Source organism: Suricata suricatta, chromosome 4 (genome assembly GCF_006229205.1).
Source record: "Suricata suricatta isolate VVHF042 chromosome 4, meerkat_22Aug2017_6uvM2_HiC, whole genome shotgun sequence".
Lineage (NCBI taxonomy): Eukaryota > Metazoa > Chordata > Mammalia > Carnivora > Herpestidae > Suricata > Suricata suricatta.
Genome location: NC_043703.1, coordinates 61,969,286 through 61,995,403, shown reverse-complemented (window position 1 = coordinate 61,995,403; position 26,118 = coordinate 61,969,286). Strand labels below are relative to the sequence as shown.

At 39.2% G+C, this 26,118-nt stretch overlaps 2 protein-coding genes across 2 annotated transcripts in view; one reads left to right on the top strand and one right to left on the bottom strand.

Moving 5' to 3' along the window:
• Positions 1-5,121, bottom strand: part of PROSER1 (proline and serine rich 1) — a 28,389-nt gene extending 23,268 nt beyond the window's left edge. The window contains exons 1-2 of the mRNA XM_029936840.1: positions 4,251-5,121; positions 1,705-1,770 (exon numbers count right to left, since the gene is read on the bottom strand). Coding sequence (XP_029792700.1) covers positions 1,705-1,770; positions 4,251-4,295 — 111 coding nt within the window. The 5' untranslated portion in view covers positions 4,296-5,121. The remainder of the gene's footprint in view (positions 1-1,704; positions 1,771-4,250) is intronic.
• A 303-nt stretch (positions 5,122-5,424) lies between these two features.
• Positions 5,425-16,049, top strand: NHLRC3 (NHL repeat containing 3). Its single transcript, XM_029936839.1, has 7 exons — positions 5,425-5,755; positions 6,176-6,328; positions 6,658-6,805; positions 9,180-9,380; positions 11,571-11,662; positions 14,198-14,310; positions 14,951-16,049. Exons 1-7 carry the CDS (start codon positions 5,672-5,674, stop codon positions 15,204-15,206), a joined length of 1,047 nt encoding a protein of 348 aa, XP_029792699.1. The 5' UTR covers positions 5,425-5,671; the 3' UTR covers positions 15,207-16,049.
• The last annotated feature ends 10,069 nt before the right edge of the window (positions 16,050-26,118 follow it).

Sequence of the window (26,118 nt, the reverse complement as noted above, 5' to 3'; positions counted from 1 at the left end):
CACACACACACACACCCTCTAAAGAAGAAAAATTATCATCTGTGAGAAATTAAAATCTTTGTAAAACGTTTAAATTAAGCATAAGGTGATTTTGCAAAGTAAGGGGGCAGCTGAAAAACACTGATTAAACAGGCAGCAATCCAAGCAATCCATAAAGCAGTTTTTAGGGATTTGGTAGTCCAAACCTCTTCAGGCGTAAAGTTATCTAAAGTTATCCAAACTTCAAGTTTTAAAAATCCTGAGCAACAGAAGAGAAGTTGGAGCATTTACTAACTCCACTTACAGACTCATCCTCTGTCTACCCGCTCCACACTCAATCCTTTCCCAGAACTGCACTCCAGATGCACGGTTCTCTTTCTGCCCTATTTCTCTATCAAGCATTTTCTCAGTATGCCTCACAAATCAGGCCTCTCGATGTAGATCGTGTGCAAGTATGTGTGTGTGTGTGTGTGTGTATATACATATATATTTTTAAGTTAGCAAACTCCCCCTAAAGCTGCGTGAGCTCTCACTAAACTACCCCACTTCAAACATTATTCTTGGGGCGCCTGGGTGGCTCAGTCAGTTAGGTCTCTGGCTTCGGCTCAGGTCAGATCTCACGTTCGTGGGTTCGAGCCCCGCGTCGGGCTCTGTGCTGACAGCTCAGAGCCTGGAGCCTGCTTCCGGTTCTGTGTCTCCTCTCTCTGCCCCTCCCCCTCTCATGCTCGCTCTCTGTATCAAAAATAAAACATTAAAAAAAATTTTTAAAAACCATTATTCTTCTGGCAGTGCTAGACACTACTTATTAGACACTGTATTTTGTTTTCTTCTTGTTAAAATGTTTACTTAGTGGCTTCATGTAAGAACCATAATTCACCATCTCCTGAAGTTTTCTTTTTAACATGTAATGAATTTTCTAATTACTGACTTAGAAATACCGTACAAATTTGGGTATGTTTATCATTAGGAGTTTATAAATTTATGATACTGTGCTCAAAATAAATACTTGAAACTGTTCTTGGACACGGAATTTTAAAATGTTACCAGGAGCACCTGGGTGGCTTAGTTGGTTAAGTGTCTGACTCTTGGTTTCAGCTCTGATCATGATCTCACGGTTTTTCAGTTCGAGCCCCATGTCGGGCTCTGCGCTGCGAAGCCTGGAGTCTGCTTGGAATTCTGTTTCCCTCTCTCTCTGCCCCTCCCCCACTTGCCCGGGAGTGTGCTCGCTCGCTCTCTCTCTCTATCTCTCTCTCTCTCAAAATAAATATATAACATAACATAGCATAAAATCATGTTAACACAGGCACCCAGATGGCTGAGTCAGTTGAGCATCTGACTCTTGATTTTGGTTCAGGTCATGATCCCAGGGTCCTGGGACTGAGCCCCTCATTGGGCTTCACACTGAACCTGGAGCCCTTTTAAGATTCATTCATTCATTCATTCATTCATTCTCTCTCTCTCTCCCTCTGCCCCTCTCCCCCACTCATGCGCACTCTCTCTCTAAAATGAAAAGTAAAAATAAAGTTAACATGTGATATTGCAGTGAAATTAGGTATGTTTATAAAATACTCTTAGCTATAAACTAGGTAAAATTTTCTCCCCAAGTTGGAAGCATCTAAAGTCCCTGAATACAGCAACAAACTAAAAGCAATTCTGAACTTGAGCAAGTAAACAGACGTTAACCAGAACATTAGAGTAAAAAAAGATTTTTGTATAAACAAATACCTGTTCACTAGAGAAATATCCATGCACATACTCAATTGCTTTTAACTTGTACTCGGTCAGAACAGCCTGGAAAAAAAAAAACAACATAGAAAAACAGCATTAGTATATGCAAGCCAAACAGTAATATGCATATATTGAAATCGTCTAAGCATCATGGCAGCCCTTTTTCAGCCCCAGTACAGGCAGCTAGAGTCACTATGGTGACATGACATTCTACCTTTCCAGGTTCCATGCTATAAGGGATACACTGAGAGGCAGGAGAATCTCCTGCATCTCCCTACTCACTCCTACAAAGAAAAGGAAGACAACTGTAATAGACAGGATTTGACATTAATAGAAACTCCATACAGAATTCTTGTAAACGTAATTAGAGTTTCAGAACATCCCAAATTCAACCAAACTGTCATTTTTGAGAAGACTAATTACACTAGACATTATGCATTTACTCGTGCATCAATTAAGCAGCAATTATGTGCTGATAGACAAACATGAACGACAAGGTCTGGTCAGGTTCTAGTATTTCCATTGGAATGTAAGACTCCAAGGAACCAAAAAGGACCCTCAATTCAATCTATGTGTCTGCTACCAGCTGGCAGTGTGGCCTTAGAAAGGCATTTTAATTACCCAGACAACCTTTTTACCCATAAAAAAGGAATAACATTCACTATCCACCTCAGAGTTGCTGTGAAGATTAAAATCATCAATAGTAGATCTGACATATAATAGTACTCAGTAACTTATGGTTCCTTTCCTCACAGGGACTCTATGAATGGGAAGTTCAGAGAGAAATATGGTGGTCTTGACCCAGCACTATCCAGAGCCATTTGAAATCACATATGTTGTCCTTGCAACTGTTAGCTAAGAGTAGAGATGGAAACAATCATAAATTGGTAACTACTAATAATTAAAAATAAACTAATCCCTTTATTTTTACTATAAAACAATTCTGTATTTGGCATCTATATCATTTTGCTAGGAAAAAAATATGGCCAGCTTACTGAAAGAAACATCCAAGTTGCCCAGTAGTTTTTCACTGAAAAGGGAAGTGAGGAAGAGAGAATGGGATTCTGGGTAATGTACTGTTACTGTTGACATGTAATCTCGGGAAGTGATTATCTGGTTTAAACCAACTTATATTACAAAGTCTGAAAGCAATTTAAAAAAAAGAGCAATTCTCATTTAGATACACCTACATTTTTATCCCATTTTAACAGACTTAAGACAACGTTGATATATCTAATTTGGCAGAGACTGCAAAGTATCTATTTTGCTTGCAGGCCATAAATAAGGATTTAAATAAGAATGCAAATTGCTATCTCATGTATGATTTTAATTTCTGGAAAACATCCTATTCCCCTTATTAGTACATGTGTGCGACCTTTTCACAACATAGAATGGAGAGATCTTGCAAATTGCACCCTATAGCTTCCAAAAGTAGAAATCTACTGGTCTACCTGAACACACAAATTACTTCCTCATAAACAGCAGTTAAGTATCAGCTCATGAACAAATTGTTACAAATTCTAAACATATAGTTGACAAGCTGATACTCTATTGCAAATCTAATTGGACAAACTGAATTGGCAAAAGCTGAAATTGTGACCAAAAACAACATTCACTATCATCAAACATGTAAATTTAACCTAACATGCGAATTTGAAAAATAGTTTTATGAAGGATGAAGAAAATTAACACTCTGCTTTAAAGAGAATGCAGAAAAACAGCACGTCCACAGGCAATTTTATTAATTTCATAAGCTAAAATAAATCAATCACCAGAGCATAAAGTAACAAATCCTTCTCTGTCAGTCAAGAGTCTTAAAGGTTTGGAAAAGGCAAGAAGTTCTAAGCAAAACATTCAGTATTAGCATACTAATGGTACAAAGTCGTTCTAGATCTAATTATGTAAATACTTTTGTGCTTTAGGTATTTGCCGGGCTCAAGGCTACATTCCAAATATTTTTGCTGTGTGGTTCATTCGGGGAGGTAGGTCACATTCAACAGCTTCGAAAAGAAGCAAAAATTTAGAAAACAGAAAAAACGTGTTGGAATTCAAGTTATTGAAGTCCATTCCTAAGAATGTGACTTTAAACCTAACGATATTTGGACATGTCCGTCCAGGCAACACACAGTCTATCTTCAGATTTGAAACATCTACCATGAGAAGTAACATTAAAGAAATTTTATACGTATTACCTCTAATTTCAGTGTTAGGTTACTGAAAGAGGAGATAAAAAGTTCAAAAATATTAACTCACTCTTCCACAAATACAGAGCTATTAAAGATTTGTAGAGCCGGCTTCGGAAGGATTCTTTGAATATATTTTCCACAATACCGCACTGATTGTCAAGCTTAGCACTATCAACTCAATTTCTATTTGTATCGTGAAATGTATCAAGATACAAGCTCCTAGAGCGAGCATTAAGATTCCAACCAATTTTGCAATCCTAAAACTCGTATTTTGCACCATCGGCACGCAGTCCCTGAAACCATTAACTACAAGAATTAGTAGCTCATAGATCGATTTAAGGAATTAAGTGAAATTACCTTCCTAATTTCATCCAACACCGTTTCAAAAGACTTTTTGTCCATCTTGATTAGTTTCGACGTGGTTTTAACAGCTAGCTGCACTTTCAATCACAAACGTTCATCCCTGGTCTGCTCCAGCAGTAAAAATGTTTACAGCTGAGGAGGAAAGACTCCAGGAGCAAGAAAAAGGATGCAAAGAGGTAGAGAGTACTTCAAACTCTGCAAAAAAATTTCTAAAAATGGAGACTTATAAAAACTTTTTACTAAAAGCAAAAACCGTCAGGCGTTCTCAGCTTCATACAAAGCTTCGGACGCCTCGGGGAAGAGCCCGGAGCTCTCTGAGTCCTGCAGAGAAGCCCAGGGTTTGGCAGCGGGAGCTGAGCTTTCGGTCCCCAGCAACCGAAGGCCAGGCGCCGCCGGGGAAAGGTCGTGAAGTCGCTCTCCCGGGTGGAGCGGCCAGGAGAGCAGATGCACCTGTGCCCCGGATCCTGCGGGCGGCGAGGAAGGAGGTACCGGCCTCTCAACCCGCACCAGCGCCTCGGCCGTCGGCCGCCGCCCCTCACTGCCGCGAACCAGGACTCATGGCCCGACTTGCGCTCAACTCCAGCAGCTGCGCTGGCTCCTGGGTCCCGCAGCCCGGGCAGCGCAGGCCGGGCGGGCTCTTTGTTACCAGCTGCCACGGCTTCCGGGAGCGGGCCGGCAGCCGAAGAGCACCGGGCGCCGGGCGAGGGGGCCTCACTCTCTGGTAGGGGGACTCCCGAACACCGCGGCGCCCACAGCGTCTAGAGCCCTTCCTGGTTACCCCTACAGCTCCCACCGGCTCCTGGGGGCCTTTAAGGAAGCCCGTCGCGCCCCAGTAAACTCAACTCTGCGCCGATAGCTTAGGCCTCTCTTTCCCGAAAGCCAATGGAGGGGTCCTGGTGTGGGAACGTAGGCATCTATAGCAAATGCCTGGATTCCTCGGAATCGGAGGTAGCTGAAATCTTTCTTAGAGGTGGAAAATCATTTTTTGAGAGTCACATTTCTATTTTAAGGGTTCTAGTGTGCCCTATTATAATTTTTCGATCTTAATTTTTAAAAAATGAACGTCGAGTGGTTAAGGCATATCTATGGATACCCTTATTTTGGGCGGACGGGAGAAGTCCACAGTGTGGACCGCCCCAAGGGGCGGAAAAGGATGGTCAGTGGGTCAGCCCGAGCCCCGTGACCTGGGGGCGTGGACCCCGGAGGCGCCGGGAAACTGCTACGCGGGCTCTGATTTTCTTTCACTGCGGTCTGTGCTCTCCTCTTGGTTCTCAAAACCCGCACATCCGGGGAGAGGGAATTGGAGATAGGAGCTTCGACCCCGAGGTTGGGCGGACGCCGTATTCAGCGACGAATCGCGTGGACCTGAGAGCGTTCGGTGGCCCCCAGCCGCCTGCGGACCCTGCCGTCTCGTCATGGCTAGATTCTGGGTCGTCCTGGCCGGCGCTGGCTTCTTTCTTGCATTCCTGGTTTTGCATTCACGTTTTTGTGGCTCACCGGTGAGTCGAGCAGTGAAGAAATGTCCGTCGGGTGTGTGGAGGGCACTGTTGAGAGGCGACACCGCTGTTGTGGGGTACAGGTGGCGCGCCCCGGCCCGCGCACTAGCTTGTCTCAAAACCCACCCCGGGGGCGGAATCGCCCACGTCTCGCTTCCTCTTTTCGGGTTAAAAAGTTTGTATATGATGCACCGCCGTTTTCCTGTGTTCTTTCTTTTCCCAGATCCCACTACATCTTCAAATAATTTGCAGGTTTGTGGGCCCCTTGGTCTTCAGACGTATAAACCCATTCCCGAATCATTTCTGTCCAGCAGTTTCAACACCTCTGTCAGGTGTCAAGGGGTGCTTAAAAATAAGCATTTGCTTTCTTATTTTTATTTAACCTAGAGAGAAAATAGAATCTTAATTTTTTTTTTTTTTAAGATTTTAAGGAAATTTGCTTTTCAAGTTTCCTGGAGAACCAAGGAAATTCTTTACCGGCTGGATGTGGGTTGGCCTAATCATCCTGAATACTTTACTGGAGCAACATTTAGTGTTGCAGTTGACTCCCTCAGCGGATCGGTTTATGTAGCCCAGGTTAGTAAAATTGGGATTAAAATATTTGTGTGTGTGTGTGTGTGTATAAATATATATATGAACACAAAGGAAACAATTTCTTGTTTTGCTGCATCAAGTAACCATATATGTTTACATTATGCTAGTTGTGAAATGTGTTTTTTTGGATTGGTTTTAAGTAAATATTTTGGTTTTGAATGTAATCATTAAGATTGTTAGGTTTTGAAGCTGGTTTTCTAAATATTATTAAATTTCTCAATTAACCTTTAATTTTTGTTTTTCTCTACCAAAATAAAGATTACTTTCTAAAAACTGATCCTATCTAAGCAGTTATTTTTATATACCTTCAGAGAGGGGATAACATCCCAAAGGTATTAGTGTTCACAGAGGATGGATATTTCCTACGATCCTGGAATTATACAGTTGACACACCTCATGGTATATTTGCAGCCAGTACACTACACGAACAATCTGTCTGGATCACGGATGTAGGAAGTGGTATGTGTAGTAATATCTATTAAATTATCTTGCTAGAAATCATATTTTTACCCATGTTCTTGCTTATATGCTTTAAAATCAAGAATTGCTCAATCTAATTGTAATCTCTTTAATGATTTATGCAATCACTTCTTTCCAAAAATCTTCACATTGTACTTCCGTGGAGTCAAGACCTTTAACAAGGAGGCTACAGTTGTGATTTTTCCATTAACTTTTCAAGGGACTTTTCCTCTTTAAAGCACCTGTCGTGAGACTGTACTTCCAGGGATCCTTTTGATAGTTTGTTAAACCATCATCAACCTTCCCAGGTTAAATAATTCTAAACCTCTTCTGTGAAGCCAAAAAACTAACAATCTCTGAAAGTAAATGGAGTCCCTGTCTCATTTTCTCCTTAACAGTTCTCTTTCAAAAGAGATTGTGCTAAGAAACCAGAACTGCTTTGTTCCCCAAACGCAAGATTTGTAGAAAATGCTGGTGTTAATGTTTCTGAAATTCTACCAGCTGCACCGTGTCTGAAATTTTCCTTCCATGAAATATTTTTAGTAGAGTGTGTTGTAAATCAAAGTAAGCAAAGTTGAATTTATAGCTGTGGATGTTTTCACATATAGATTTTTTTTTATGTTTTTTATTTATTTTTGAGAGACAGAAACAGTGTGAGCAGGGGAGGGTCAGAGAGAAAGGGAGACACAGAATCTGAAGCAATCTCCAGGCTCTGAGCTAGCTGTCAGCACAGAGCCTGACGCGGGGCTCAAACCCATGAACTGTGAGATCTGACCTGAGCTGAAGCCAGACACGTAACCGACTAAGCCACCCAGGTGCCCCTGGATGTTTTCAGAGATAGCTGTTTGCACATTCTTGTGGCTTAAGACAAGACAATACCAGAGATAATCTGTCATTATTATGTCAGGATCTCAGGAAGGTGGGATCATAAAGACAGTGTTTCTAGTACTTTTTGGCCTGGTTACATTTATGGCTTCAAGGACGTCCTGTTTCTTCACTTCTGGCTAATTCAGATGCCATTTTGGAATTAGTGAACTCTCAGTTTTTGAAGTGCTATTACCATTTGTTCTCAGAACACAAGAGATTTCTGAGCCTCAGCCCATAATCCATTTATTTCAAACTGTAGTTTGGATGGTAAGATTTTGGTTAGAAAAAAAATCTAGATTACTTCTGAGTTCATTGTAATACTATAATGAAATATGGCTATTTTCACTCCTTCCCCCCCCCCCCAGGGTTTACTGTTAAAGGCCTTTACTTTTTAATTTATTCCATTCATGTGATCCTTTTTAAGAAAATGCTTCATTGATTCCCCCCAAATAAAAAGAACACACATGATCTCTTCATTCTTTCCATTATAGCTGCTTTTTTTCATGCACAAATCCAGATATGCTTTATATTCCTTCCCATATTTTGAAGAAATACATTCCTTTTAGTAAAAATATGACTGTAAATGAGCCTGTTAAAACAAAAAACTCACAACCATGTTCTCTACTTATATTCTGTGTCTTTTCCAATTCTTTAGAAACTTTGAAGTTTGCATTCTGTAATAACATTATGTTCTCTTATTATTGCTACAAACTAATTCAGGCTTTCAAATGAGGAAAAATAATAAATATACTTTTTAAGTTAGAATAAATACACTTTTGAAGTACAGTGTATCCAGTTTATCTTTTGAATGCCTAGCAGTTAGTTTGGTCTTGATATGCCTTCAAGCTGATTTCTGTTAACTGCTTTATGTTTTTTTCTAATATTTTTTAATATACTTTTTTATATTTTATATTTTTTACTTTATATTTTTGCTTGTAAGGAATTTCAACTCAAAGAAGTCTTGATGTGAGAAGATAGGCTACTAGCAATTTGGGAAGATTTATTCCCTTAGGAAAAAAGTTAATGGGTTGAATTTGAACTTGTTACTAGGAGAAAGTGTAGTTTTAAAAATCTGTATTATAGTGAACTTTTTGTTGACCTGCTAAAATTTGAGAGCATATGATTGACTGAAATAATGATTTTCAAATACAAGTTCCTTTTCCAGTTTTTTCTTTTAAGGAATGCTTATTCAAGGTTGTACTTCAGATAAAACAGAAAATGATGTACCTGTAATTTAACATCACAAGCTTCCTGTATAAGGACCAGTTGTTTTGGTTTTATTTATTTTAATTTAGAATCTGCTTATTTTGGAGTACCTGAGTTAACAAATTTGGTTGTCACTAATGAAGAAGCTCAATTGCTTGTGAAATATGGCATTCAATTATCTGAGCCTATTAACTTTTTGTTACTGTTTAATTCTATTAATTTTTTGCTCTCTGCTTGCTTGAAAAATGTGAATGTTTGGACAGTAGTTGTATTTGTGAAGTGTGTGCTTTTATCTTTATAGGATCCTATGGCCATACTATTAAAAAGTACAATTCATTTGGTGATCTTGTTCAAGTCTTGGGCACCCCAGGCAAAAAAGGCACTAGTTTGAATCCCCTGCAGTTTGATAACCCTGCAGAATTATATGTAGATGACATGGGAGATATTTACATTGTGGATGGAGATGGAGGACTGAATAACAGATTGATCAAATTGTCCCAAGGTACCTGGCTTAATTTTGCATGGTATTATAAGAGTACTATTTAATATGTTGGATTTGTTTAATTTGTTTGATACTTGGTGAATATTATAACTATTGCATGTTATATACGAAGCTGTCCGTAAGGGCTCAAGTGACTTGTGTGGGATGACCAATAATAAATAATTCTGATAATGGGCTTGTTTAATTCTCAAAAGGTAGGCGTTTGCTTTGAATGAAACCGGAGGCAGTTTGGGGATTTATAGTAGGCTCAAGAAATAAGTGGTTATCCTATCCAGTTAAGAAAGAGGAGGTTAGGAGCCTGGCATCCCAGAGCTGAGGTATCCTTCAGTTTGGTTGATCATCTAAAGTTTCATTGTAATTAGTGTTGTGTGTCAATAGTACTCTAGGTGCAGGTCTATTTCAGATGAAACCGTTAAATGGTAGTCTGTGGTATTGATTGTTAAAGTAAAATAACATAGAAGGAGAAACTGCTGTTGATTGGAGAAGTAGGGCCAGAGTTCATAAACAAAGTAAACTAATTACACAAGGTGGTAATTAGCAAGTTTTCCAGGAAAGTTGCTTAGGATGTAATTTTTGAATAGTAGGAAGTAAGATTTGGGATGTTCCTGAAGTTTTATCTAAGAATTCTGAAGCCATAATTTTGCCTTTAAAAAGTCTGAGGTTTTTTAGTGGGAAAGTGGTGTTATAGGAGCAGAGTTTTTACAAGACACTGTATCAAGGTATATTTGCAGTAAACTCTGTCGTTTGGACAATATAAACTCCTACATGGAGGCTAGTTAGTTAGCTTATCAACTAGTAACAGTTTGGTTGGTGATAAAGGAAGGTGAGGAGGGGATAAAGCAAGAATCGAACAATTCTATGAAAGAAACAACCAAACCCAGGAGACAGATTGAATGTAGGTGTATTGGTTTCTCGTGGCTGCACTAAAAAAGAAAAAAAAAAATTGCCACAAGTGCGCCTGGGGGGCTCAGTCAGTTAAGCATCTGACTTTGGCTCTGGTCATGATCTTAGGTTTGTGAGTTCAAGCCCTGCTTGGGGCTTGTTCGAGCCCTGTTGGGCCTTGTTCCTCTCAACAGAGAGCCCAATTCGGATCCTCTGCCCCCCCCCCCCCGCCCCTCCCTCGCTTGCTCTCTCAAAGTTAAATAATATTTTTTAAAAAATTGCCACAAACTGGATGGCCTAAATTTTTTTTATTGCTTTTTATTTATTTTTGAGAGGCAGAGAGAGAGGGAGACACAGAATCCGAAACAGGCTCTAGGCTCTGAGCTAGCTGCCAGCACAGATCCCGACGTGGGTCTCGAACCCATGAACTGTGAGATCATGACCTGAGCCAAAGCCGGACGCTTTACCGACTGAGCCACCCAGGCGCCCCTAAACTGGATGGCTTAAATGGAAATGTATTCTCTGGTGGTTTTGGAATCCAGAAGTCTGAAATCAAACGGGCAGGCCATGCTCCTTCCACTTGGAGGAGGTAGAGGAGAATCCATCGTTGTATCTCCAGCATCCCATGGCTCCAGAGTTTCCTTGGCTTGGGGGCAGCATATCTCCGGTCTCTGCCTCTGTCTTCAGATGGCCTTGTTTTCTGTGTGTGTCTGTATCTCAAATCTCCCACTCCTTTCTCTTACAAGGACACTAGTCATTGGATTTAGTGTCCACCCTAAATCTAGGATCATCTCTTCACAAGATCCCTAACTTCATTATATCTCCAAGACTCTGTGTCCAATAAAGTCACATTCACAGATGCACGAGTACCTGTTGCTCAGGCTCAGATGTATCTTTCGGGGGTAGAGGTACAATTCAGCCTACCACGGGGATAATAAAGGGAACAGTATAAAACGTAATGTGAAGTTTTAAGCTCAGAAGAATTATAATATAAATTAGTTGGGAAGGGGTACCAGTTTGAGGGAGATGTTGACATGAATCACAAACAGTGGTGTTAAGTGATAAAAAATTCAAGTGGAGATAGTCATTAAAGAAGTCACTTAATTGCTTCAAACAGAGAGGGAATTTTTTTTTTCTGGTAAAGCATAAGAATTAGACAAAGTGGTTTATAAACAGAAAGCCAGGAAAGCATAATCAGTTGGAGGTATACTTGAATAGTTTGTTTGCAACTTAAGACATAAAATGTAACATGCAAATGTATAAAATATTCTTTATGTTGCTCTGACCGACTATGTTTACCCCTATCAGATTTTATGATGCTTTGGCTGCATGGAGAACGGGGAACGGGGCCTGCCCAGTTCAACATACCTCACAGTGTTACAGTTGATTCAGCTGGTCGGGTAAAAATACACTCATTGTCTGAAACTGTGTATCGTGTGTGTGTTGTGTGTGTGTGTATATGTGTGTGTGTGTGTAGGTGTATGGACCTATACGTATAGATCTTGGTGCATGTGTGTGTCCAGACCTCTAAATATGTATGGATGTTTGTGGTTGTGTATATCTGGGTATGTCTGGGCAGTTCCTCTGGGGCAGGGGATACCCACGTACTCATAAATGTTTGGGACCCATAATGGAGAAAGTTCCCCAAATACTTAAAAATGAACAAAATAGATTTTCTATGTCACTTAAAGGTAGAAGGAACAAGCAAAGGAATAGAACATAAGTAAAGTTACCTGAAAAAGAAACAGTCGCCCTCCCGCTAAGGAAACTACGATGTGTTTGAAAATATTTTTGCCCTTAGCATTAGATTCATTCTAGATATGTTGATCAAAAGGGGGAAGGGAGAGGTAGATCTTGGAAGCTTGAAAACGAGAGCCACTGAGGCAAGTTCTCTTCTCACTAGCTCAGTATGGGGCAGGGGGGACTTTAACCGACACATTTCAACCCATTTCTTTCCCCCACCCCATCTCTTTTGCACACCTATAAGTATCCATATCACTTCTTTGGGGCTACTTTCCAAAACGAAACCCCCACCCAAAAAGTTATCTTAGTTTCTCCTTCTGTTTTCCTGTAGTGGCCTGTACTTCCCCATTATGCTAACTGTCATAGTGTCATATCAATTAATTGTCTCCCTTGCAGAGTGCAGGCTGCATGAGGGCACGCACTGAATCTCTTTTGCTTTACACCTCGGTGCCTGGCACGTAGTAGTCATCTTATGCGTAACTGAAGTGAGTCAACAACTTTCTACACGACGGGTGCCTCGGACCACCTTGGCTTCATAACATTAGAAAGTTAGTCCCTTTCCGCTTGCGATTCTGTGGTCAGCAAGTGACCTTCTGATTATGATTGGCTTCCGATGTAGACAAAGTGAGAATGTTTTAATCATGAAATCTTCAAGTAGTTCTCTGTGTAGATAGGAAGATAACTGAACATGCGAATTCTGTCTGTAAATGGGCACCTAGCGAGTTGGAATGCTGCTTTTAAACACATTATTCTGCTGAGCCTGGTTAGCTTCTCCCTTTGTGGGATAAGAACAAAATCAAGTTTCTGAGTAGGCAAGAGCTGGGCCCTGGTAAATTCTCCACAGTGATAAGTGCCCTTTTGATAGGCCTTGGAGAACATTTGAGGGACACACTCTGGCATTACTGAATGAGGAGAATTGAGGATATTCATTTCTGCATGCATATGTTCTCAGCATGGTACATGACTAACTCATTTGGTCATCACCCAGCCTATGTGAAAACTTCATTAGGGCCAGAGCTGAACTTGCTGGTGTTTCTTAAACAAGATTTCTCAGATTTTGTTCAGTAGGAAAGAGAATGGTAACAGTCTATTATTTGATCATAGGGTCTAAACTGCATTTCTTCCTTGGTCACTCATCTAAGACAGTAGTCCCAAAATTGTTAAGGAAATCCATCCTTACTAGAGAATCAGGAATCAGGAAAAGATCTTGAGAAATTGCCTTACTTAGGGATCAACAACCTTTCTAAAGTGATACAATGAGTCCCTATTTGTGTCTTATTGTAGATGAATTTAGTGGCTACTGAAACTCACACATATTGACAAATACTAGTCAGGGTCGCCTTGAAGAAATAGTTCCTGAATCCACAAGCCCAAGATCCTGAAAGGAGGAGGTGGAGGTCAGCGGGGCTGGCCCGTACTGCCGGTCCATTCTTACGTAGCCCTCTGTAATCCTAGCTGCGTGTCACAGAATCACTTCGCTGTAGGTTTGCTGCAGGCTGCACGCATCAAGTACAGTACAGGAAGTGTCATTTAGAGTGAGTCTGCGTTTCTGTTTTATAAAAATTTCCTTCAGAACTCATACCAGCCTATTGTTAGCCTGCTGTCATTCTTATAAGCTACTGGAGTCTTCTAAGCTCCCTCTTTCAGTGGTTGGCACTTTGGAGGTACCTTGGTAAAGAGCAGGCGGGTGTCAGTGACGCTGCAACAGGAATGAGTACCCTAGCCCGAGGTCCTGAGGAACAAGGCCGCATGTCCTTACTTTGTCCTGTGGCCCAGCCCAGGACCTGCCAGGGCGCAGCGCTCAGCCGGAAGGTGAGTGCGTACGAGGGGAATGGGTGGATGCTGTCCCTCCTCAGCGCCACTTCCGCATCGTAACGGAAGACTCTGGTTTGTAATTCCGATGTTTGCTAGAACAGACGGTGTTATCTATGGGCTTTGACTTAAGACAGGTGGCCGAAAGTGGCTCTCCCACTTACTGGAAGCCTACTTCGAACAGGGATTTAAACTTTCTGAACTTTAATTTCCTGTCTGAAGAGAGGGCTTACCTTCTTCCTTGGGGCCCTCTACCAAATGAGAGGATGTGTGTGAAACTACTGGAAAGAAGCATCCATCTCGCCCCTCTCCCCTTTTGTATTCTTTCTCATTCTGATGTGGATCTTTTCCAGAAGACATTTTTATTTTTTATTTCTCAGGTTTGGGTTGCTGACCGAGGAAATAAAAGAATTCAAGTATTTGATAAAGACACCGGGGAGTGGTTAGGAGCATGGAATAGTTGTTTCACAGAAGAGGGACCTTCTTCAGTCAGGTAATGTTTTCCTCTTTTTTTTTTTTTTAATGCTTGTCTTAGATCTGATTTATGTTTGCTTCTCCAAAGAGCTAGCTGCATACTCTGGTTTCTCTTCAGATCACGTAAATCTTTCGCCTTTTACAAAGAGCTAGCTGCAAGTTGAAAATACTATTTTCAGAAGATAAAAAAGGCACAGAAACAAATGTGCCGAGAATACATAATCATATTTCAGATCCCAAGCAGAGGAAGAGCAGTTGAACTCCCAGTGCACTGTGGGACCCGGCTCAGGAACAGCATATGCTGGGCCCCTGCGGCTCCCACCCTCGGGATACAGACGGTGCATTTTTACACATAGAACATAAACAGAAATCTCGAGTCTGTAGTGTCAGCCTAGCACCAATTCTCTGTTAGTTTCATTTTGGGTGGTACTCGCATATTACTTTTTTTGTTGTTGAAGCTAATTTTTGGCTACGTCTGCCATCACAGATCTTTACCCCCTCATATAGAGAATTCGACAAACTTAAATTCTCCTCGAAAGCATCCTTGAGCAAGTCTAGGTGCCTAGTGTTGTTTAGTGCGGTAGGGAGAAAAATGTTGAAGAGGTAAACTTTAGATTGATTTTGTGTACATTTATACTGTAAAATGTCTCTCTCCTTAGATTTACTCCTGACGGGAAGTATGTGATCGTAGCCCAGCTGAATCTCAGCAGGGTCCTGCTGGTGGCCGCACCCCCAGTGGGAAGCATTGGCAAGTGTTCCGTGATCAGCACGATCCAACTAGCAGATGAGGTCTTACCTCATCTCTTAGATGTCAGTGGGAAGACCGGGGCCATCTACGTAGCAGAAATTGGAGCAAAGCAAGTGCAAAAATATGTCCCAATGGAGAGCTATTTTCCTTCATTCACATATTCATAATGTTTTTTTCCTGGAGATCTTTCATGTGGGAGTTTGGATTCTCAAATTCATTCTCAAGTTCTTACAAATAATGTTCAAGCACAAGAATTTTCTGTATTTTTCCATGACCTCGTGATGGGAAGAATTTATTTTTGTATCATTCAGAACCGTATGTTTTGTTGTTGTTCTCATGACTTAGTTTTACCTGTACGTGCATAAGGCCATTTTAATGAAGGAAATGTAATTCTAAAAAGTAGGGTCTGAAAGGAGGACTGATTGTAACACAGGTAGGCTACTCCTCTCTGGGAGGAAGAGGGAAAGGAGTAAAGGCGGTTTTGCAGGATGTATTGAGTTTCACGAGAAGGACTGTGAGCATCCAGGCCGTTCGCCTGGCATAAAGCGCACACGTTGAGAGATTAAGTCAGATGAATGGGTACCCGCAGGCTGCTAGCTCATAGAGAGTCAGGGATGCAGACTCAGGACGTACCCTCGTGGGCCTCTTCAGTCGCATATACTCCAGTGGGAAGACAAGTGTGCAAACTGATAGAGCCCAGTGCCAGCAAGCCTCAAGTGTGTCATGTAGGAACATTACGTCTGACTGGGGGAATCCTGGGGATTCTGCTCTGGAAGTCAATTTGAGCTCCCAACTTGAGAAACCAAAGAGAGAAAAACAAGGTGTTCCAAACGGACAAGTTGTAAAAAGCTATAAACTTGCTGCGAACTTTGATAGACTTACTTTTAAAAGCCCAGTGTGGCCTGGGTCCTTTAGCTGTAAGATACTTAATTTCAAGGACGCCTGGGTGGCTCAGTTGGGCAAGCATCCGACTTCAGCTCAGGTCAGGATCTCACCCCACATCGGGCTCTGGGCTGACAGCTCAGAGCCTGGAGCCTGTTTCAGGTTCTGTGTCTCCTCTCTCTGCCCCTCCCCGCTCATGCTCTGTCTCTCTCTCTCTGTGTCTCACAAAAATAAAATGTTAAAAAAAAAAAAGTTTTTTAAAAAGATACTTAATTTCAGCCTCTAAATGTAGAACTAAAATGGCAGGCCTTTAAGCACTTTACTGAAAGGGACCTTTATGAGTGCTAACTGGAATGTGTTTATTAAAGGTAGAATTAAAAATAGGGCCCTTCATCTCTTTTTTCCTTCCTCCCTCCCTTCCTTGTCTCCTTTTTTTAAAACATGAACTCCGTTCATTCCTAACATCTGTCTACCTCAAAGAAGTTTTAGAACTATATATAGGGATGTGTACTGAACACTTGAACTATTAAGGTGAATGGCTTCTTAACCTTTGTATTTCTGTGTCTCTCTACCCTTTGGTCTGAATACTGGCTTCCCAGGAAAGACCATCTTTTCAGTTTTGGTTTATTCTGGGCTCTGGTGGAGCCTTGCCACATGATGTCTTTCAGGTCATTCCCCCCCCTTTTCTGTATTCACCCCCCTCTTTATCCTAGACTTGCACTGTAAGTTTTGTAGCATGGGAAAAATCTTGAGCTGACTTTCCTCATCAGCCATTAGAGCTGCCTTCTTTCCAGAGCTCAAGGAATTCACACTGTTTTGAAGCTCGGATCATATCTTGACGCAACTAGAAAGTTAATTCTACCAACAGGGAACTATCCTGTGTCCCAGGGCCTCTGTTAAGTGTGTTTGTGTCACTGATCGAGCTGTATGACCTTAAATGAGTCTAGTTATGTTTCTCCTTAGTAAAATGGGAAGATCGTCGCCCTTCCTCCTTCAGGAAGGCTGCGAGGATCCGAGGTGCAGCAGATACAGAGGTGCCCTTGGAAATCTGCAGCTCTGAGTACAGTCAAGGCAGAAATTCTTTGTTTTGTTTTGTTTCAGAAATTCTTAACAAAGGTCTTTCTAACTGCTTATCTACCTGATACCAACTATCAAGTTTGCCTTAATTTTGCCTTTAGTGCTTTTCTCGAAACTTATCCTCATGAACTTTATGTAGCTTAGCGAATATAGTAAATTTATTTGAATAGAAGGAAGTGATTTGACAGTTTTATTTTGTTTTTAACCCAGAACAAGAAGTGCAAATATCTCGTAGAAGAAATAGAGGTTAGGTAAGCTGGTCTTGTCATTTCAAAAATGTTGTATTTAACTTTGTTTTATACCAGATTCCCTTAAAGCTTGCTGAAAATATTGTTGCCATATATCTTGCTAAAAGTGCTTGCTAAAAGTGTTCATTAGCATACTCAGAATCATAGTATTTCACTTTTTTCCTTTGGGTTAGTTGCTTAGATGATTGAATATGTGTTGTATTTTCATTTAAAAAATACGAATTAAACTTTTGGAAAGAAAAGGCAGTATTATCTGGCCCTGCAATTAATGTTTGATTTTATTGTTATAAAAGCAGCTTTAGAACCTCTTATTTTGTTAAAGAATTTCAGCACTTCTGCTGTCCCCACTTGGGGCTGAGAGAGTATCCTGCGTGCATGTGGAAAGTAAGGCTGAAGCACGCACTGCTTGAGGTCGCGTTCTGGACTGAAAACCCTGTGGCTGTTGTGGGGAGTGGGTGGTACAAAAGATAGTGATCCTAGGTAACTCTATGTATTTTTGCTTTAGAAATAGGACCTCTTTATGACTCTACGTTCTAGATCACTGGGTGGGGGCATTCTAAATTAGAAAACCAAAGACTGTAAGTATCATCCCTAACCTCTATTACAATATCGGGTCTCTACAATGGAATTCTTTGTCCTCAGAGAAAACCTGTGTGAAATCGGAGGGTAAACCAAGAAGACCCATGCGATTTGTGCTTTGGTCACTTACTGGGTGAAAAGACTGCTTCACGCATCCTGGCTGTCAGGCTCATAAAGGCAGCAAGTCCCAACTTTTAGTCTGCTTTTGCTGGTTTTGAACACTGGCTTTTAAAACAGGGTATATTGGACAGTTCACACTGCAGCTGGAAACTGCTAGATCCGTGCTCCTTGGACTCACCAAAATAAATCTGTTGGAATCATTAAAAATAAAAAGCATCCTAAATGTATGACTTTACTCTTTAAAATTTCAGCAATAGTTAACAAAAAACTTTTTAAAAAGTCAGAGTCAGTCAGATTCATTTATTCAACAAAAGCATGCAAGCCCAGCTGTGCGCAGGCTCTGAGGCAGGTGTCCTCCGCCCTCGTGCTTGGCCGTGTGTCTGTTGGAGAAAAGCCACGAAAACCGTTTCCTTTCGGCTCATCCTGGGAGGTGCCGTACTTGCACTTGTGTTGTGTTACTTTCTTGATACAAGAGAGGGCGGCAGAGTCCTGCCTATGAGCGGTTCTGGACCCCAGCAGTGGATCATCTTTCTACTTCGGTTTTTTTAACAATTGAAGTTAGCCATACTTTTATTTCTTTTCTTTTTCTTTACCGTGTATATCTTGAGAAAATAAGCTTATAGGTGACATCCTTTCCAAGAGTTATTGGGAAGTTTTACTGTTTAGACATACCCATGTTTAACAAAAACCAACAAAAAACCAAAACATTTTTCGATAAAACCAAACTAACAGAAGTGAATGACTCATTTTAAACTGTAATGTGAAGAGTTTAGTGCAATAGAAAATGCATTCATATTGGCAGAGAATTAATCCTTTTCTCCTTACTAGATTTTTTTGTTTTTACAATGTTGCTTCATGGTTGCTAGCTCTTTTACAAATAAGAAAAATGGATTATTTACAAAGAGGCCAAGTAATTTCTCCACCAGACATTTACCCATAGAATCCATGAGTTTATATGAACATGTAGTGGCATATAGATACTCCCTTTGTAAGAACTGAGTAGAATTTAAGCAGTGAAAAATAGCACTTTTTGAAACGTGTTTTTTCCATTGTAAACAATGAAATGATATTGATTTAATTCTGCTTTTTTGTCACAGTGGCCCATGTTGGGGGAGCCTGTTTTTAGCCCTTCTGATAGTCTGTGACCTTGGTTAACAGATTCCCTTCAGATGCTACATGTAAGAGAGAATCCTACGAATAGACTCTAATCCAAAAGCAGTTGACCAAAATGACATGGTGTTTGGAAATAATTCTCAGACATCAAAGGGTGATCATAGAGTAGCATGAACAGACATACTGAGCTTTCCTCCGGAATCAAGATAATGAATGGAAGTAAGTGTGGCCAGTTGGACCAGCTTAGTGAAAGAACATTCTAGCAAAGAGCTGTTCAGCAGTGGAACAGACTGTTCATACTGGAAGTGGTAAACTTCAGTGATTCAGAACTTGCAACCCAGGTAGACCTGGGTTCTGATCCAAGCTCTGCCACTTACTTGCTGTGTTGTTTTGAGATTCTGTCTCATTTTTCTTTTTGTGAAATGGAAATATTAGCATTTTCCTCATAGGGTCATTGTGAATAGAAATGAGATTGTGCACGTGGAACATTAAACCCAGTCCCTGGCACACAGTAAGCACTCGCCACACCTTAAGAGACTCATTTGTGGTATGTAAGCCAGAGACGGGCAGTCACGCCATCTTTGGGCAGAAATTCTTACACTGGGAAGATGATGAGACCAGATGACCTTCCCGTGGCACAACTCCGTGTTTAGTTGCACTATTGAAAACTAAAGATACCGTTGCAATACGCTAAGTCATCATTTAGAAATGACTACTTTTCAGAATTGTGAAGGCATTACTCCATTGTCTTCTGGAGGAAAATGACTTCCAACTGAGAATTCTGTGCCTAACCAACCCTGAATCAAAAGTAAGGAGAGAGGGAAAAAATAATTTTCAGGCATGTAAGGCTCTCAAAATATTTAACTCAGATGCTTCCTTTCTCAAAGTTACCGTAAGATAATGCCTCCATAACAAAGACAGATTCTGGACCCAGGAAACAGAAATCTTACACAGGAAGAGGTGAAGAACATTTCCAAAACATTCTGTAGCAGGCATATGAAGTAAAGCTGAAGGAATGTCTCCAAGGTTGAAAAAAAAATGACTACTTTTAAAAAGCATAGATATTTTCAGTTGGCATTAAAGCTGTTTAGTCATCGGACAGATACCTATCGGGTACCAGGAATATGGTGGTGAGCAAGGTAGACTCCTTTTCTGGAATATATGTTCTGTGTTGGGAAACAGAACAGTTCGAATGAAAAAGTGAGCTTCTGATGAGAGTTTGTGGTAAATATTAACACTTGGTTGGCTAAATAAACACCCATTCTCAGTTTCCTTCCTTATACCACCTTGGAGACTTGAAGAGCTAGGTGCTCAGCCTAACTAGCATGTTGCGGTAGTCACATGATGTGGTTCTGGCCAGTGCAACGGAAGTCTACTGGAAGGTTTCTGGAGAATCATTTGCTTTTTGATTAAAAAAAAAAAAAGGTATGCTTAGCACGCCTGCGTTGTCCCTTCCTCCCTGACTTGAAGTTGAGTGTAGTCGCAGCAGCCGTTATTCTTAAGCAAGGCAGAAAGAAGGCTGGGATTTTTGTGATTGGGGAGCCACGGTGCTGGCCTGGTAATTTGTTACTCCAGATTTTTCTGTGAGAAAAATGTTTTAGTTACTTCAGCCACTGTTTTGGTTGGGTGTTGTCTTATGGATAAAAAGCATTCCTAAGAAATTCAATGTTAAATGAACCCGCATTCATTTGGGTTGATATTTTTTATGGTTTTAAGATTCTATATCCAGGAAAATAAGTCAGTCTGCTCTTACATCTTATTTTATATCCTTTAATAAGATGCTATTGATGAATTTTTTTTCAGTTTAGATTCTGTGCATTTCTTTTGAGACATATTTAGATTCCTGTGTCAGATTTATCCCATGAATTTATTAATTGTAGCTAGTAGAGTAGGATTTCCCCCCATTGCTAATTAGTTTTGGGTGGTATAGGGAAAAGGTATTAATTCTTTCTTACAAAATATCATATCTGTGTACCTTAATAACCCTATAACTTTAATTAGCTATTATAGATATTCAGATTTTCTAGGTATATCACTGAAAATATAACTATACACCTTTCAATATTTTTGTTTTTTAAAATTTTGTTGCTTTAGCAACATTGTTCAAAACAATTTAAATGTTAATAGTGATATGAAGTATCTTTATCTTATTTCTGATTTTAATGGAAATGTTGGTACTTTACCAAATAATATGATATTTGCTATTGAATTTTGGTAACTTTCATACATAAGTAGTCTTTAATCTCAGAATTTTATTAAGTATTACTTAATTTTATGATGGCTTTTGGTGTTGATGTGTATAATGTATTGACTAATGAAAGAAAGATTTTTTCTTACAGTTTTTGTTGGAAAAACTTTAGTTGGTAATTGATTTCTTGCTTGAAACTTCTGTTCTTGAAAGAAAGAGGGCAGTAGTGTCATTATGTAGAATTTATCAGTTTCACCCATCTCCAAAAGGAATTTGAGCCTCTTTATGATAACATTTTTTAAATATGTTAAAATAGAGTAATTTCAAAAATTGCATAGAAGGGAGGAAAATACATATATTCATGACCTGGATTAATAGTTGCAGCAATTAAGAATTAAGTGAATTCTGAGTTTCTTGTAGCCATAGCAAAGAAGGAAATGTGGATATGTAATTTTCATCTAATAAAAGGAAATAGATCCATTCTTTAGGAAACAACTTTTTTCCTATTTTTCCACTGCATGGACCTTTCAAGGTGAAATCAAATAATTTGGCTTCCACAAAATCAAGGACGTTGTGAGAAAGGGATAGGGTCTTTAAGCCAGTAGTTCAATAAATATTAAGTATTCCTGGTTGTTGAATACACCACTGATTGGATGCACAATGTTTGTCAAGGCTCGATAGAATGATGGGGGTTATGGTCTGTAGTTCTGCTGTCCAGCAGTCAGCACATGGGCTTTTGAGCACTTGAAATGTAGCTTATGTGTCTAAGGAACTGAATTTTCTATTCTATTTTTACTTAATTTAAATTTAAATTGTTACATGTGGCTATTGGCTACTGTATTGGACAAACACAGTAGGTGACAAAATTTTGATTGTAATGGCCAACTGTTTGTTTTTACTTAGTTTCCTTGTTCATTTGTATAATTTGCTTTCTTTATAGTGTGACCTTTTGGTAATATTTTTAATGATTCCACAAAGATTAAAGATTAAAAATTATCAAGCATCTTGAAATATTCAATTGTTGAATCTTTTGCTAAATATTTTCCAAATGAAAGTGAAATCATTTTGTGCAGAACTGAGGAAAACGGTTCTCAAAAAGCTTTTATGTATTTATGTGTGTTTGTACTTAGTAGCTCACTTCAGGGAATATACCTGTTTTTTTATCATTTTTTTTCCCTGACAAGAAACCACTTTTCACATGCAACAGTTCAGATTTCAATGTAAACTTGTCTCATATAGGTTTTTTTTTTTTTTAATGTTTGTTGATGCTTAAGAGAGGTAGAGCTCAAGCAGGGGAAGGGCAGAGAGAGAGGGAGAAAGAATCCCAAACAGACCAAAAAAGAGCTCCTTCCCCACTTGCACTCTGTCTCTCAAAATTGAATAAACATTAAAAACAAACAAAAAACAGATGAAGGGCATGAATTGGAAAATCTGTGGCTAAATATAAAGAACTTTTTTTCTTTTAGAAAAATTTATAGATAAGTGACTACTCGGATGCTTAGGTGCCTCATGAATTGGAAAATCTGTGGCTAAATATAAAGAACTTTTTTTCTTTTAGAAAAATTTATAGATAAGTGACTACTCGGATGCTTAGGTGCCTCTTGATTTCAGCCTAGGTCATGATCTCATGGTTCAGGACAACCTGCCCCACATTGGGCTCTGAGCTTACAGGTTGGAGCTTGCCTTGGATTCTCTCTACCTCGCTCTCTCTGCCCCTCCTTGCTTGTGTGCACATGCTCTCTTTCTCAAAATAAAAAAAAAGAAACAAAAAAAAGGTAAGTGACCATTTAACAAAACTAATAATGATTGATGAATTTATATAACGTAGAAGTAAAAAGATGACACAAATATCACAAAGGATGAGATGAGGAAATGAAAACATACTGTTGTAAAAATATGAGAACTAATATAATATTTGAAGTAGATTCTAACAATGCAAAGAAGAATATTGTAAATTCTAGTGTAACTAAAAATAAAACAAATGCATATGGAATAGCCAATAGAAAAAGGTAAAATTCAGGGTGCTTGGGTGACTCAGACGGTTAAGCATCTGACTTGGGCTCAGATCATGATCTCATGGTTTGTGAATTCAAGCCCCGTGTTGGGTTCTGTGTTGACAGCTCAGATCCTAGAACCTGCTTCAGATTCTGTGTCTCCCTCTCTCTGCCTACTTGCGCTCTATCTCTCTCTCTCAAAAACAAATAAACGTGGGGTGCCTGGGTGGCTTAGTTGGCTAAGCATCTGACTTCGGCTTAGGTCATGATCTCGTGGTTCACGAGTTCAAGCCCCGTATTGGGCTCTGTGCTGACAGCTCAGAGCCTAGAGCCTGCATCTGATTCTGTGTCTCCCTCTCTCTGCCCCTTCCCTACTTGTGCGCTCGCTCTCTCTCTCTCTCTCTCAAATATAAATAAAAACATTAAAAGAAAACATTTTTAAAAACCCATAGAACTATTAAATAAATAAATAATAGACATTAAAAAAATTTTAAGTGAAAAAGGTAAAATGCTGTACAAATCACCAATTCCAAAAAAAGCCTGGAAAGAGGGAAATGAAACAAAACTAATAGGGCAAATAGAAACAAGATAGTAGATTTAAGCCCTGTCATGTTAAATACTACATTAAATGCAAATGGCTTAAATACTCCAGTTAATATTCAGTGAGTGTCAGAGTGGATAAAAAAGATATACAAGAGATAAACTTTATATATAAAGATAAGAAAACTAAAAGTGAAAGGATGAGAAAAGATATTCCATTATAAAAAATGATTATAAGAAAGCTGAAGTAGCTATATTACTATCAAAGTAGACTTCGGAACAAGAAATATTACCAGAGATAAAGAGAGGAAGCTTATAACGATAAAAGGATGAGTTTTTGTCAGGATGAGATAAAAGTCAAAATGTGTATGTGATTAATGGCACTATTCCAGAAGTACATGAATGGGAAAATTGACAATAAAACAAATAGACAAATCCACCATTGAGGTTGAGAATTTTAAAGCCCATCTCTTAGCAATTGATAAAACAGCTAGACACACACAAAAATTAAGGATATAGGTGATCTGAATAACACTATCAAGTTTAGCCAAATCAATATTTATAAAACAGTATTTACAAACAACTGTAGTTTACAAATTCCTTTTAAGACCACATGCTAGGCCATAAAACAAGTTCCAATAAATTTAGGTGTCTTAGAATCCTAGCAGAACATATTTTATGACTATTTTAGAATTAAATTACAGATAAAAATATGGTATCTGAAAAATCAAATATTTGAGAATTAAATACTATATTTGTAAATAGTTTGTGTCACAGAAAAAAAATCACAGAAGGAATAAGAAAATACCAAGTAAAAAAAAATACAGATCAAAATATGTGAAATCCATTTAAAGCAGTGCTTAGAGACGTTTATAGTTTTAAGTATGCTTGTGAGGGGCATTGGGATGGCTCAGTCAGTTAGGCATCCAACTCTTGATTTCAGCTTCGGTCATGATCTCGTGGTTCCTGAGATCAAGTCCCCAGTTGAGTTCTTTGCTCACAGTGCAGAGCCTGCTTGGATCTATTTCTCTCTCCCCTTTTCTCTACTGCTCCCCAGCTTGTGCATGCACATGCTCTCTCTCTCTCTCTCAAAATAAATAATTAAAAAAAATAAATATGTGAAGAAAGAAGAAAATCTAAAATTCACATGCTATGATTCACCTTTTAAAAGAAATAGAAAAGCAAACAAAATCAAAGATTAGTAAGGAAAATAACAAAGGAATCATGGAAATCAAGTAGAAAACACAAAATTAATAAAATAAAAATATAGATATTAGAAGTGATCAATGAAATGTATAATACAGATCAAATAAAACCCCAAATTACTAATACCAAAAATGAATATTATTACTACAGTTCCTATAGACATTAAGAGAATAACAAAGAAACAAAAAATTTTATACCATAAAATTTGACTACTTAGGAGTTGGCAGACTTTTCAGGGGCGCCTGGGTGGCTCAGTTGGTTAAGGAGTTGGCAGACTTTTCCTGTGAAGGGCCAGACAATAAATATTTTAGACTTCCTGGGTCATGCAGTGTATTCAAGTACCCAGCTCTGCCATTGTAGTATGAAAGCAGCCTTGGACAATGTGTAAATGAATGAGTATTGATGTGTTTAAATGAAACTCTACTTAAAAAAATTACTGACACCATCATGGATATGGATGAATCTGAAAAATATTATTTTGAGTACAAAAAACAGAAAAAAAAGAATACATACTCTATGGTTTCATTTATATGAAGCCTTAGAAAAAGCGAAAGTAATCTGTAGTGATAGAAAGCAGATCAATGTTTGTCTGAAGCCATAATGTGTGTTGGTGATTAACTATGAATGGTAGGAGGCAACTTTTTTTCACATTTTGGAAAAAGTGTATCTTCATTTTGGTGATAGTTTCATGGCTTTATAATGTCCGTCAAAATTCATCAGACCATACACTTAAAGTGGGTGGGTTTTATTGAATGTCAATTAAACCTCCATAGATTTTGGTTAAAGAACAAAACAAAAGATTGGAGAATGGGAACAGAAGCAAACCAGAAGATGGGAAAATGGAGAATGAAAACAACAGAAAGAGACTTCGGTGGAGGAATGGTGGGTGAGAGAATAGCCATTGGATGATCTTGACCAAGTATGTTTGGTGAGTGAAAGAGCGTGATTGGGTGTAAGTAAGAGGAAGTAAAAAGAATGTGAATGAACAGCTGCTGTATAGCAGATGGGAAGAAAACAAAATGAGTGAATTCATTGTCAGCTGAAACCAGAGAGCAAGAATATTGAATGTCAGGTATTCTCAAACCTTTAGCCAGGGTTTGTAGCCTAGAGAAAGCAGCGAATAGGCATTACT

Excerpts from the sequence above, each read along its gene's own strand:
- NHLRC3 (XM_029936839.1), top strand. The coding sequence starts at position 5,672 with ATGGCTAGATTCTGGGTCGTCCTGGCCGGCGCTGGCTTCTTTCTTGCA. Across the intron at positions 6,329-6,657 it reads GATCGGTTTATGTAGCCCAG|AGAGGGGATAACATCCCAAA; the intron begins GTTAGTAAAATT and ends ATATACCTTCAG. Across the intron at positions 6,806-9,179 it reads GATCACGGATGTAGGAAGTG|GATCCTATGGCCATACTATT; the intron begins GTATGTGTAGTA and ends TTATCTTTATAG.